Source organism: Sapajus apella, unplaced genomic scaffold (genome assembly GCF_009761245.1).
Source record: "Sapajus apella isolate SASKATOON/1434 unplaced genomic scaffold, GSC_monkey_1.0 scaffold59, whole genome shotgun sequence".
Classification (NCBI taxonomy): Eukaryota; Metazoa; Chordata; class Mammalia; order Primates; family Cebidae; genus Sapajus; species Sapajus apella.
This window is the reverse complement of record NW_022436999.1, coordinates 10,060,296-10,075,259: the sequence shown is the minus strand read 5'-3', so window position 1 is coordinate 10,075,259 and position 14,964 is coordinate 10,060,296. Positions and strand designations below refer to the sequence as shown.

Genomic DNA, 14,964 nt, shown 5'->3' with positions numbered 1-14,964 from the left:
TTGAAGAAGGTAGAAAAGGCATGGTAGGGAGGATTAGGGAAGGAATTCTGGAAGTGTTGTAGATTATAATCTGCTTTCAGAAGGAGAATTGGGAAACTGCTGGCAGAAAAAAGAAAGTGGTGGCAAATGTTGAACTGACTCAGACATACCAGAAGAGAGAAATTTAGGAGAAAAGACTTGGAAAGGATTCTTCCTTCCTAGAGAATTCAAAGCCAAAGGTGTTTGTAAAATTGAGTAATCATTTATGAGTTTTACTATCAAAATGCCCTAGAAAATGGAGAATTAATGCAAAGCCAAGAAATGTTTCAGTCCACAATAAAATCATGGGAGTATTCAGATGAGCTTTCTGAGCTACTCAGTAATCTTTTTATTTGTCTCTGATTAGGGCCTTCTTGCAGTTCCAGTTTCAAAGAGTTAGCATTTTTTCTCATGACACCTATACTATCCTTCTCTCCTTACTGTCAGCAAAAACCCCTGCCAAAAGTGTTACTGAAAAAAGCAGAAGTCATAAGAAACATGATAGTCTTGATTTTAATTTATATAAAGTTATGAGGTACAAGTGCCATTTCTTTACATGCAACAATTGTATAATACTCAGGGTTTTTAGGGTGACTGTGAGCTGAATAACATGTATTGTACTCATTAAGAATTTCTCATCATCCACCTTCTCCCATGCCTTCAGCTTCCCAAGTCTCCAATGTCTATTATTCCACTCTCTACATCCATGTGCACACATTTTTAACAACCACTTATGAGTAAGAATATGTAATATTTGTCTTTCTGTGTCTGACTTGATTCACTTAAGATAATGGATTCCAGTTCCATCCACGTTACTGCAAAAGACCTGATTTCATTTTTTTTATGGCTGAATAGCATCCCATTGTGCATATATGCCACATCTTCTTTATCTAGTCATCCACTGAACCACAATTAGATTGATTCTATATCTTTGCAATTGTGAATAGTGCTGCAATAAACATATGAGTGCAGGTATCTTATTGGTATAAAGATTTGTTTTATTTTGGATACATACCCAGTAGTGGGATTGCCAGATCAAATGGTAGTTCTATTTTCAGTTGTTTGGCAAATCTACATATTGTTTCCATTGAGGTTGTACTAACCTACATTCCCACCAACAATATACAAGAGTTTCCTTTTCTCCATATCCTTACCAACATCTGTTATTTTTTGTCTTTTTAATAGATATTCTGATTGTTGTGAGATGATCTCTCATTGATGTTTTAATATACATTTCTCTGATGATTAGTGATGTCAAGCATTTTTTTCATATACTGTTGGCCATTTGTATGTATTCTTCTGAAAAATGTCTATTCATGTCCTTTGTCCACTTTTTAATGGAGTTGTATTTTTGTTGTTGTTGAATTGCTTGCCTTATAAAGTCTTGATATTAGTCCTCTATTGAATAGTTTGTAAATATTTTCCTCCATTCTTCAAGTCATCTGTTAACTCTGTTCATTCTTTCTTTTGCTGTACAGAAGCTTTTTAGTTTAATTAAGTTCCATTTGTCTGTTGTTTTTGTTGCCTCAGCTTTTAGGGTCTTTGTCATGAATTCTTTGCCTAGACCAATGTCCAGAAGAGTTTTTCCTAGATTTTCTTCTAGTATTTTTATAGATTCAAGTCTTATGTTTCAGCCTTTAATCCATCTTGAGTTGATTTTTGTATATGACAAGAGATAGGGGGTCCTGTTTCATTCTTCTGCATACGCCAATCCAATTATCCCAACAGCATTTATTTTAAAAAGGTCACCTTTCCACAATGTATGTTTTTATTGGCTTTATCAAAAATCAGTTGCCTGTAAAAATGTGGCTTTATTTCTGAATTCTCTATTCTGTTCCATTGATCAATTTTTTATACCAGTACTGTGCTGTTTGGGTTACTACAGCTTCATAATACAACTTGAAGTCAGGCAATGTGATGTCTCCAGCTTTATTCTTTTTACTAAAGATTACTTTGGCTCTTTAGGGTCTTTTTTAGTTCCATATGAATTTTAGAATCATTTTTCTAATTCTGTAAAAAATGACATTGGTATTTTTATAAGAGTGGCATTCAATCTGTATATTGCTTTGGGTGAAATGGTCATAGAAACATGACAGCCTTCAGTTTCTCTTCTCTCGCATCCAGCTCCATACCAACCCACTATGGCACTGGGTTCTTGACTACACCCCTAGCATCTCAGAGAATTAAGCATTTTCTCCTTCCTAATCACACATATGTTCCAATAATGCACATTGAAGTAAATTCTAAATTTTTGCTATTACTAACGATGTCTTCCACTAATCCCTTTGTGTTCTTGAACTCATCTGGCATTACCTATTATTAGCTAAATTAGTTTATTTGATCTCTCACCAACTTTTACTGTACAAACTTTGAAAAAGTTGAGCTTCCATACTGTCTAGGTCAGAGGAAAAAAGATGTATCAGCAGTTCTAACTTTTCCCAGTGATACATTTACTGATCTCGCCTTTACAGAGACCTAACTGGTGTGACTGATTATTCAGCAAAGTTTGCTGATGTTACTTAGATGTGGTCGATATAGGGTAATGCGAACAGACAGCTGAATATGAAGAGCCTAATACTTGCTCTGTAAGTTGTTCATGGCATTATGAGAACATTTGTTCTCCTAAAAGCTCAGGATGCCAACTCCTTCTTAATAAAACATTAGTTTAGCTCTATTGGGTTGCAATTAACCTCTTTGTCATGGACTGCCTAATCTTAAAAATAAAAAGAAGTCACAGAAGCAGTTAAATAAATCTATTAGACTGCAACACAAGATTCTAATCTATAAGAAAAAAGCTTAGGTAAACAATTATACTCTTGGCCAAAGAGACTACATAGTATAATTACTCATATTTCATCTGTTGTTTCCTCTCTAAAGAAAACTATTGGCTTCCACAAGGAGAAGCTTGCTATTTTGGCTGTTATTTTTTATTCTACAGGAATTTTTTTTGTCTCAATTATTGGCAAGAAGATGCCATAACTATTTGGCATAAGATATTTCACATGTAATTATCTTGGCAGTTTTGGAGTCTGTTTGAAAACACTGTACAGTATAAATGGGCAGAGATTTAGGCCATTTCTTTTAGAACACATACAGATAATTAACAGAATGGATTTCTTGGCTGTAATCTTCCTCTTTGTAGTATTACAAATAATGTGTCACGTACCACTGACTGATTACCTGAACAACAATATCAAGACCTCAATACCAGGAACAAAAGATAACAAGAACACTTAGCCCCCTTAGATTATTATCCGTTAGTTCATTTGTTTCAAAGCAGTATAAATCTGTCTGAATGAGCATATTGTCAACCTGTGCTTCATTTTTGTGGGGAAAAAGGAAAGCAGGGGATTTAGGCAGTTAAACCTCAACACTAAGTCTCCACTGAGAAGCACAGGGCAGCATAGGTGCAATAGAGAGAACGTGGGATTTGAAATCAGTCAGATGCTGAGTGTCAGAATCTTCAACAGCAAAATGGAGATAACAATACTAATTTCAAAATTACAGAAATGACCAATACTAAATATAAAGTTCTTGGTACATATTAACTACTCCATCAACACTGGTTTCCTTCTCTTTTGATGGTTTTTGCAACCATCCATCATGGTATAATCAAAGGTATTGTTGACATCACCCAATACCAGTCAGTTTAAAGACAAAACAGAATAAAAGTTTGGTAATCATAGATTGATTACAAGGAAGAGGTGCATTAAAATTCATTGGCTGCTATCACATGTTATGGTTATTGTCCCAGATATGATTCAGAAATAAAATTCAGAATGAGTCAATTTATTCAAGTCTTTAAACCATATGTCTAAGTTTCTCGGCAAAAATATCGATACAAGTAGCAGATTGATATTAATTTTGGTCAATTTTGGAAAATGCTCAAAGAACTTGGACACTTGCTCCAATCAAATGGCCCCTTTTCATGTTAAGAAGGTAAAAGTCCTTCCTCTGGGATTACATTTCGATTTTGCCAGTGTGTAGATTCACTTGTCTGTGCAAAATGCTAAAATGCTATTTCTTGTTTGCTGGCAGAATTTTTAATCAATGAAGTATTTCTTCAAAATTTTGCAAACACTTTTGTAAACATCCTCAACTCCCAGGTCGTTGAAGTCCCTGAGTCTTCTCTTATTCACCTGACCAAATTGCAGCACTGGATAAACACAACTCTTCACTTACTTCTGCATCTACACCTCTTTGACTAAATATGAGTGGATTAAAACACAAAATTATACTCATAGATAACCAGTAAAATTTATGACCACTGCCCTGAAATGGACCTTTGTGCTGCTCAGAAATCCTGTTGTCTTTCTCTTTCCACTCACTATTCCACTCTCTTATAACCAGTTCAGATGCACTCCACTCTTCTCACATCCTTTGCCATCTTTACTCCCAGTTGATAACTGTGATTCCTGTTTTTACTGAGACAATGGGAGCAATCAAAAGAAAGTTTCCACTATATATTTACTCATTTGTCTCCCCGACTAGAATGTGAGAGAAGGGACTTTATTTCCAGGACCTAGACTCATGCCTGTGCCATATTGTGTGCTCAATTTTTGGTTGGAAAAAAAATAGATAAAGGTAAGACAAGGAGGATAAAATACTCCTATAGGAGTCCTGAAAAGGCTCATGTTAAGTAACTCTGGTGCCCAAAACTGAATCAACAGCAAGTCTACTATATCCAAGTTCAATGATCTACGCCCAATTTATTTTGGTATTACTGTTATCATGTCATCTTATCCATTATTTTCCAAAAATTCCATGGTTCCTTTACTTGATTTAATAAGTTCAAAGATAGACACTTATGCCAATATTTTAAAACATACTTTCCTACACTGCTAGCTTCAAGATATGGTAGGATGATGACTTAATGGCATAAATATTTTATTTCCATTGAATTTTTATTGTTAAATGTGCAGTTCACATGAATAATATAAAGTAGCTCATACACACCATTCATAGTTACATTCTACAATACTTTTTCAGTAATCTGCTATGTGTTCGGAAGATACAGAGAAGTCTCAAAATAAAAGTCTATTTAAAATAAGCTCATCTACAGATTCTGGCACTAGAAAGAGATCTTTTTCTCTAATGCTTTTCACAATGGAGTCTGATTTTCCCTATAAATTCTAATTTACATGTCTATCAAACCCATAGTTAAAAAATCAAGTGGTCTGAGTTGTCTGGAGCTTATTCAAATATCATTTTTTATACAAATGAATTATTCATTTCAAAGATCCTGTGCCTTACAAAGAATTCTGTGATTCTGATGTGGGGATGCAGATAAATGGAGAGGCATTAATTTCAGAAAGAAAAGTCAACCCTTCACTATCAGCACCCTTTCCCCAACTTCATTGCAAAATGTTGCTGACTTTCATTTTCCATAAATAGACATGTAGTTACTGACACCACCACTTAGGTTCGGCCGGTCAAAACTGCTATGAAAATACTGTACTTTCTTTGGCCAACTTCAGCTGTGCCATGAAATCACTTAAAGCAAATGAGAGAAAACAATGATTATCTAGTGCAAATACAAATGCATATTTTTTTGAGAGGAAAAGACTATGACATTAAAGCTTTTTATTCAGTCTGGTTACCATTCATGTATGAAGGCAAGAAAAATCTGTTTGCAAAATATGTTAGGTCACAAATCAGGTGCCAATCATTTACCTTTTGTTTTAAAATATACAACTTTAAGACATAGATCATAGTTAGCTATAGAGCTTTTTATTTTCAATTTTTGTGGTTGCATAGTAGGCGTATCTATTTATAGGTACATGAGATGTACAGGCATGCAATGCATAATAGTATCATCATGGAGGATGCGGTATCTATCCCCTCAAGCATTTATCCTTTGTATTATAAACAATTCAGTTAAACTCTTTTAGTTATATAAAACTCAAAACAATGATCTCAGGGACATAGAGAGTAGAAGGATGGTTACCAGAAGCTGGGAAGGGTAGCTGGGGGTAGGGTAGGGGGATAGTTAATGGGTACAAGAAAAAATAGAATGTTATAGGCTTTTTATAGACATTCCTTATCAAATTGGAGAAGTTCCCCTCTATTCAAAGTTTACCGAGAGTTTGTATCATGAACAAGTGCTGGATTTCCTCGCGTTTTCTGTGCTGACTGGCATAATCATGACTTTTCTTCATTATCTCATGAATTACATGTTTATATGGTAGATTACAGCAACTGGTTTTTGAATGTTAAACCAGCCTTGCATATTTATGTGGGATAAACTCCACTTGGTTGTCATGTGTAATTCTTCTTAGACATTGTTGGATTCAATTGTTGCAGAGGATTTTGAATCTATATTCATGAAAAATATTGGTCTGTAGTTTTCCTTTCTTGTAATGTCTTTTTCTGGTTTTGCTATAAGGGTAGTGCAAGCCTTAGAACAAGTTAAGAGAGCTGCCTCTGCTTCTATTACCTGGAAAAGACTTGAAGAAATGCTATTATTTCTTCCCTAAATGTATGGTAGAGCTTACCAGTGAAACCATCTGCACCTGGTCTTCTCTTGGTTTTGGAAATAGATAAAGGGCAATTGAGGTTTATCTATCTCTCCTTGTGTAAGTTTTGGTTATTTGTGTGTTTCAAGGAACTGGTCTGTTTCATCCAATTTATCGACGGTAGCTTTAGAGTTGTTGGCAGTAGCCCCTTATTCTGTTTGAATGTCCATGGGATGAGGAATAGTGGCCCTTCCTTTATTTCTGATATTGGTGGTTTGTGTATTTACCCCTTTTTCTCAGTTAGCCTGACTACAAGTTTACTAACTTGAATCAACTGTTCAGAGAACCAGCTTTGGGTTTTGATGATTTTTCTCTAATGTTATCCTCTTGCCTATTTCATTGATTTCTGTGGTAAGGTTTATTTCTTGTCTTCAATTTGCTTTGGTTTAAATTGTTTTCTCTTTATCTACTTTCCTAAGGAAGAATCTGAGTTTACTGATTTTATGTCTTTCTTCTTGTCTAATATATGCATTTAATGTTACGTATTTCCCTCTAAGCACTGCTTTTGCTGCATCTCACAAATTTGATAAATTGTATTTTCATTTTTTCTTTAGTTAAAAATATTTTTCTGACTCATCTTCAGGCTACTTCTTTGATTTGTGAGTTATTTAGAAACATGTTTAATTTCCAAATATTTTGGGATCTTCCAGATATCTTTCTGTTACACATTTCTAGTTTAATTTCACTTTGGTCTGAGAATATACTTTCTAAGATTTATATATTTTAAAATGTATTAACGTAGGTTTTATGACCCAGAATGTGATCTATCTAGTGAATGCTCCACTCCATGTGAGGTTAAGAATATGTATTCTCTGGCTGTTAGATGGAGCACAATGAATTTTAAAACAAGCAAACGAGCATTAAACCTAAATACTATTAGCAGACTGTTCAATTTAAAAATAGTATTTATAGTTATCTTAAATTTCCCAGGCACTGAGTCTATGTGTAAAGGCATTATAAAACAGGCAGTATGGGTCCAAACTGAATACTTTATTCGATCTTCAAAGTACAAATAAATTTTTCTATGTCATACTTTGAATGGTTTGCAGGCTGTAAAAATTCTCCTCTTGCAATTTGATGTTAAGCAGAAACTGAGCAGATACAATATTATATATGTGAGTTCCTATACAAGGAATAAACAATGTGATTTTTTTCTATAATTATGATTACACTTGAAAATATTAAAGCTTCTATGCCAGCTTTTAAAAAAGAAGGAAAGGCAATGTTTGCCAAATGCAAAGAGGAAGACATTTTATTTTTAGTTTCCTAAGAGATTATTAAAAATAACATTTCATAAAAACTACCTCTAAGGTTACTCGAAATTCTTCATTTACATGATGCCAGTTTCTAATTTAAACATAATTGGAGAGAATAAATTCGGAATAAATTACATAGAAAAGGAGGTAAAACCACACACCACTGACCAGTGGTTTCTATAGAAGTCTCTTTGACTATGATAGCCAATAAGACTACAGTCAGAAGGTTTGCATTTTGCCAGCTACTCTCCTGATGACAAAATTATTCTTTCCATAATCTAGCAACATTTACCCTAGGGACTACACAACAGAATAAATGAAAGCCGAAAAGTAACTTGAAAAAGTCAACTATTACAACTTTAATTAATTCAACAAACTTCAATCAACTAACCAACTGAGCTCTAGTTAGATTTCACCCAAACCATCCCACCAATTGTTACATTTTTGTTCTAAAGCTCACCATGGTATGAGGTATTGAAATTCCAATTATATTGATTCAAAATTAACAATGCTCAGCCGGGCACCATGACTCATGCCTGTAATCCCAGCACTTTGGGAGGCCAAGGTGGGCAGATAACTTGAGCCCAGGAGTTCGAAACCAGCCTGAGCAACATGGTGAAATCCTGACTCTACAAAAATTAGCTAAATATGGTGGCACACTCCTATAGTCCCAGCTACTCAGGAGGCTGAAGTTGGGGGATCACTTGAGTCTGGGAGAAGGAAATTACAGTGAGCTGAGATGGTACCACTGCACTCCAGCCCAAGCAACAGACTGAGACCTTGACTAAAAAACAGAAAAAAAAACAATGCCCTATAAAATTTCTTACTCACACTATAAGTTAGCCAATCAATATTGCAACTTTGAATAGCCATACTATTTCTATTCCAACAATACAATAGAATAAAACAGATTCCAAGCAATGTAGCAAAAGAAGGGCCGCATAGTAGAATTTTGTTTTCCAGTTCAACCAGCAGAGGTAAAATAATAAGATCTTTTAGCAACAGCCTAATTTTTCGGTGTAGTAATTATTTTGAAAATTACCTTTTGTTGAATCATCCTCTATTGGCTGTTTGAACAACGTAATATCCTTGAAAGTACACAGGAACAAGACCACCTTTTCATGTTCATTTCTTATTGGTGCAATTTGCATATAAAACCAAACAGGGGTTCCTGTAACAGAGAGGGGGAGGGGAAAGGACATTAAAGTGTGACATGGCCACAGCAGTGGTCTGGTCTCTGCCTGCCTTCTTCCTTTAGCTGCCAACGGCTATGCCAGGAATCAACACCAAAACAATAGTATATTAATTACTATAAACAATCAATAAGCCTTGAATTTTACATCAACTACCAGTTGTTCACATTTAACAAACACAGTATTCAACCCAAAATATCAAAAGTCTAAAGTAAAGCGCAGGCTGTCATTTCAAGATGCCCGAACACAAAGGCAGTCTTGCTGCTTAAGCCATCCCAGCATCATCGGTAGGTTTGTGTCCCTCAACCACTGCTGCTCTCACCACCTTTCTTTTGAGATTCTTACCAACTGTGATCACTCCTACCTGCTTCAGCTTCTCTCTTCTTGTCACTTTGACAAGCATTTCTAATTAACTGCAACAGCCATACCTGATCCTCTAATAAGCATTCCTCTTGGAGGAACATCTAAAATGCTGTTTCTATCCCAAGGCTCTCTCATCAGTCAGATAGACTTATATGATAGCTCTACAGTTTTGACTGCATCCCCACACCAGAGAAAAAGGATGTCAGCAAAACTTGATGCCTGAGGTACACAGAGCTCTTCCTGAAATCGTTAAGGCAAGCTGAAGGAAAAAAAGGCATGTCCCCAGCCTTTGAGATCCCCAGGCATCTTTTCAAGCCACTGCTTCCTATCTCCCTCACTCCAAGAGCATGAAGCTGGACTCTATCACCACGTTCTTTAAAGGGTGGCTACTGTAGACTCTGTCCTCTAGGACAGAGGGTTTCAAAGCATTCAAGGCTTATAATTTGAACAAGTCAGGAACTGGTACATAAGAAATAGGAAATATGTGAAAATACAAAAAATGCCCTCAAAGGTGTAATTATCTATTAGTGATAAACACTGAGGGAAGGTTCCATTACAATCAAAGAGACACAGCTACATTATAATCAGAAACACATTTCTCATATTTTCTTCAAGCTACAGTGCAGTAAAGCCCCTCCAAATATTCTATTTTAAGACATAAAGATTTTTGTAAAGTTTAGAATTTGGGGAGCGAAATGTACAGCTATTAATAGTCTTAGGTAAGAGCTGATAGCCTTTTAGTGGCTTCCAATGAGAACGGAAAAACAACCACTTCTATTCCCACGGCCTAAAAAAAATTAAAAAAAAAAAGTCACCTAATGTCACCACAAAGGGGAATTTTTCATTTAGACAAGATGAGATAACTACTAGGCTCAAGTAGTCAGAGAATTAGAGAGAGGAGAATTCTATGGGAATATTCAGTTGTGACAATCAGGTTTTTTGCAATCCCAGGGGGCCTATGGAAGAACTGGCCATTTCCAAAATGATGGTAGAATGAGATAGGGACCTCAAAAATAATCACATCATCTCCCAGAGAGGCTTGTCCATTTTTTTCTGTTTTCTTATTTTACACAGCATGTCCAGGAACTGTGAGTGATATGCACAGTTTTACAAATCACCAGACCCAAATGTTAGTGGATACGTGACCTATGGCTGTTTCAACACAGTGAGCTTGAGGCAGAAGGGTCATAAACAAAGAGAAAAGGGCATTAAAAAATAAGTCATTTTCCAAGGTCTGTTAGAAATATGAACAGAAACAGATGATGCTAAATTTCATGCCTTCCTCTGAAAACTGCAACTTTTCAAATTCTGGCATAGAGTCTGAGCTCTCTGTAAAACTTCTTTAAATATGAAGGTAACTGTTCTTCAACTTTCCAAGCCACAGGGTCAGACTTCCCCAAGTAGGCTGAGTATTGCCAAGCATCTGGTGATAGATCCTTCATATTCTGGATTTGGGGTTCAGGGGGCTTGGGAGTCTGGAAGTGTTCAGCAGAGGAACCTGCTGCTGCTGAAACTCGGTGCAATGCTCCAGGATTGATGATCTGGAGATGCTTCAGCTGTCAGTTCTACCTTTGAGTACACAGAAAGAACTATTTTAAGTCATCATCCCAGAGCTACCCTTTCTTTTCCCACCGTAGAAACAGCCCCCTGCTAATCAGAGCACTGGACCTACAGAGCAGAGGCTGCAAACTGAAATTTCAATGGTGATGTATATTCAATCAGATGCTTCAATTCCCCCATTTGCAAAATGGTATTTAACCTAATCACCAAACAAAAGTATTGGGAGGACTTGGCATGTACGCATTCCCCAAAGCAGTCTTGGGACTAGATAGAAGTATCTATTACCAAATACTTGACAGATACTCATGTCTACAGATGTGAATTTTTCTACCTAACATTTTTTTAACCACAAAAATATAATTTTTTCAGATCATGTTCAAAAACTTTCAGCTATTTATAAGACTTTTTAAAAGCCGCATTTAAATAGCAGAACTCCATTACAATACATGGGTAACACCTATCCTTTACTAAAGAGGAAAACAAAAACAAAACCCAATGTAGATAGTACACAGAAAGGAGACATGAGTTTTAATCTACAATGCTGTGTGGTATATATCCTATTGGCTATAAGCAGGCACTTACCTACACAGAGAGTTATCTGGAAAGAACCAGATAGCCCTGAACAATGGTCAGATAATAATTTCAGTCCATTAACATAAGGCCAAATATCTAAACTATCTTGGAAGGACTTCGAGAAATATAAAATTTAGGTAATTACAAACATGATTTAAAGTAAATAAACAGAAATTCCACTAAGATATTTTGTTGTGGTGGTTGTCACTACAGGGTCTTGCTCTGTAACCCAGGCTGGAATACAGTGGCATGATCATAGCTCACTGCAGCCTCGAACCCCTGGCTTCAAGCAATCCACCTGCCTCAGCCTCCTGAGTAGTTGGGACTATGGGCATGTGCCACCACACCCAGCTATTTTTTTTTTGGGAGGGGGGTAGAAGAAGGGTCTTGCTATGTCACCTAGTCTAAGACAGTTTTTGAGAAACTCAGGAACTATAGACTTGTCTTTGAGGCTGTAAAGTCAGGCCAGTGTTTGTTTATTCTGCTTAAATATCAGAGAGTGAATGATCTTAGTAATATGGAATATGCTTACATCATTTGCTAAACTTGAGTACATATCTAAATTATTGAGGGGTTAACAAACTATATGAAAATGAAGGGTTTTTGGTATACAGGTCCCCTACATATTATCAATATGTATTTAGACCTGATGAAAAAGACCCAGAAGCACATACAGCCTGCTTTTTCTCTTGCAGAGGACAGAGTTGATCATTCACAAGGGATTGTTTTCTAGGTGACAAGCCAGTGGACATTTAGCTATGACTTCAAACTGAAATATCTCTTTGGCCTTGATGTAAAATGAAAAATAAGACATTCCTTAAGTAAAACCACTAAAAAAAATGTTTCCATTGTCAAGTGCACTACTTTGAGGCAATGCCTAACACTGTTATTCCTTTGTTAGAGGAGGAAGGTTAAAAAGAGAAATCGAATTTTAATTCCAAATATTCCACAGAGAAAAAAATGTCTGAAGTAAATGGAGAGATAAATTATGCTCTATAAGATCCAACAGGCACTGAACATGGAACCAACATTTCCTGTTAAAGCTAGAATGTTTTCCAAACTTGGGAAGAATTTAGTAGCCACCACTGTCCATCAAAGATAATAATGGACTTTGCTATCACGTGCTATTAACGATAAATAATTGACCCATTTATGAACTGACTGTTCGTTTCAAAAATTAAAAAAAGAACAATTTGAGGAAACAGCAAAAAAAATAAAAGTTAAGTAACCATGCAAATAAAGTGAATTAGAAAGGGGACTGAATTGCTGACTACACTTGGTTTTTGTTGGGTTGGCTTTTTCCTTCCAAACTCTGATGGAAAGTCAGTATGATGAGATATTATGTCATTATATAATGCATACCTTACCACATACAAATCTCATCCAAGAAAAAGTTCACTACAATCAATACAATCTACCAAATGTGAATGACCTGTTCTGAGAACAATGGCTACTTCTACTAGACCTTTTCACAAGAGTCTGAAGCTGGCAAAAGGCCATACTGGTAGAGATTCCCCTTAAGTAGCTACTACATATTCACATTGCCTATGTTTGTGTAGAAAGGTAATTGCACATATCCAATGTTAGCAATTACCGTTTTCTTTAACCATAAGAAGAAATTAATAAATTTATCTGTCTTTTTTAAGTGTTGTCACATAATTATAGGGTCTTTATTATAAGTATCTGTTATAAAATATTTTGCTACCTGATACAAACAAAGTCATATTTAAGATGCATCACATTTTTCTTCCATTCCTCAAAAAGTTGCTTTTCATAGATAGAATTATTTATTAATTTTATTATCTAATTTCACCAGTAACCTCTGCCCCTGCCAAGAAAAGGAGCAATCGAAGTTTTACATGCTCTCTACATTTTAGCTCCACTACGACTTACCAAACATAATATTAATAAAGAATTGGCATATCTTATTAATAATTGAGATACCTACTATTTTTCTTGTACAGAAGAACTTCAAAGCAGTTTGACTCGTAGTTGTCAAAAGTCTGCCTGACTTTCTCAATGGTCTTCTTGTCAGTCAATTCCCCATACATAAAACTGGGGGACAAAAAGAAACAATCCATTTCACTTTCATGTTGCCTTTCAAATGCTACAAAAATTACATAGTTGTCTTTGATTAAATAGTCAAATGTGGTTACAAAATATAATGTTGCTCCTATATAATGAACTAAAATAGTCAAATCATGAGAGGCAGTTCTTGCTTTATGCAGTTCCTGTATGCACAGATTTCAGTTACAGTGGTTTAGCTGAATAACACCAGTTCCACAACATAGTTCGAATTGCAGTTACCAAAGTATTTAACTCTGAGTAATTGCACAAAGTGCAAGCTTTGCTGCTTGATCTTCAGTCTACAGATCACTAGAAAATAACAGATGCACGTTCACAACCAGTAACTGATCACATCGCTTCTTTCAAAGCCTGTCAGTATTGGTAACAGCACAGCTGTTATTCAGTTCACGCACAGACAGAAAAGCATGTAATCATATTGCCTCCTTGTCTCTAAGTGATAAACCCACGTGACATTTTACAAAAATGGATAATCAAAAGCAGTAATTATCCAAAAAAAATTAAAATCCACCTAAGAAATGAAAACTAATAATGTCGGAAGTGGAATTCAAACTGAACATAAACGAAGTTATAAGAGAAATAAGTGACCTTGGAAATGTAGAGACTGCTGCCATTTGGGAGACTCTAGATAGGCAGCCAAAAGGACTTAGTGAAGGTGAACTTATCAATATAAATGAGGAAAATGGTTGTGACAAAAAGCATGAAGGTTTCCCAGAGAAAGTGACACCAGTTTAAAAACAAACCAAAAAAAACCCCCTCATTAAAGGAGTTTTAGTACATTGTTCACAATAGTGAAAGTGGAAGAACAAAATATGTAATATTTAGTAAAATTATTAAAATAAGATGAAATTAATTCTAACTTGGAAAGGAGGGTGACAATTTTCCAAGAGATCCAAAAGATGCTCTCTTTATACAGAAAATTATATTCTGAGAAGGCAAGTATTGTTTAAATGACTCATGGTAAGTTTTTTAAAAAAGAAATAAAACACTTCCTCCATTCTCAATGTTTCCAATGTTCAAAATCACAGTGTACTAAATAAATATGAGTTTTACGATTATATTCATCTCCCTGTTGGTTATCAATATAACCAACAGTATATTCATCTATATTCATATAAGTTACTATTATATTCATGTCCCTGTTGATCAGTATAACCAACAGGAAGAGAGTTTTGAAGGTTTTGACAAACATTTTTTAAAGATGCTAAAACAATCATAGTCTTTTTACTGAGTATTAAGATCATATTATGTGGTTTCAGCTTGCATGGACCTTGTTATGTTCCCATACTATGAAAAAAAGTGAAGATTGCATATTATACATACAATGCATTGACATTCTCATCATTTCAGAGGATTTTCTTGAGATAGGTACAAGTGTAGCTAACGGGAAGGAAGTAAAGC

The 14,964-nt window shown here is 35.4% G+C and overlaps 1 protein-coding gene across 1 annotated transcript in view; it reads right to left on the bottom strand.

The window, feature by feature from the left end:
* Positions 1 to 14,964, bottom strand: part of LOC116528592 (potassium voltage-gated channel subfamily H member 5-like) — a 116,063-nt gene that overhangs the window by 65,222 nt on the left and 35,877 nt on the right. The window contains exons 3-4 of the mRNA XM_032245913.1: positions 13,427 to 13,533; positions 8,832 to 8,960 (exon numbers count right to left, since the gene is read on the bottom strand). Coding sequence (XP_032101804.1) covers positions 8,832 to 8,960; positions 13,427 to 13,533 — 236 coding nt within the window. The remainder of the gene's footprint in view (positions 1 to 8,831; positions 8,961 to 13,426; positions 13,534 to 14,964) is intronic.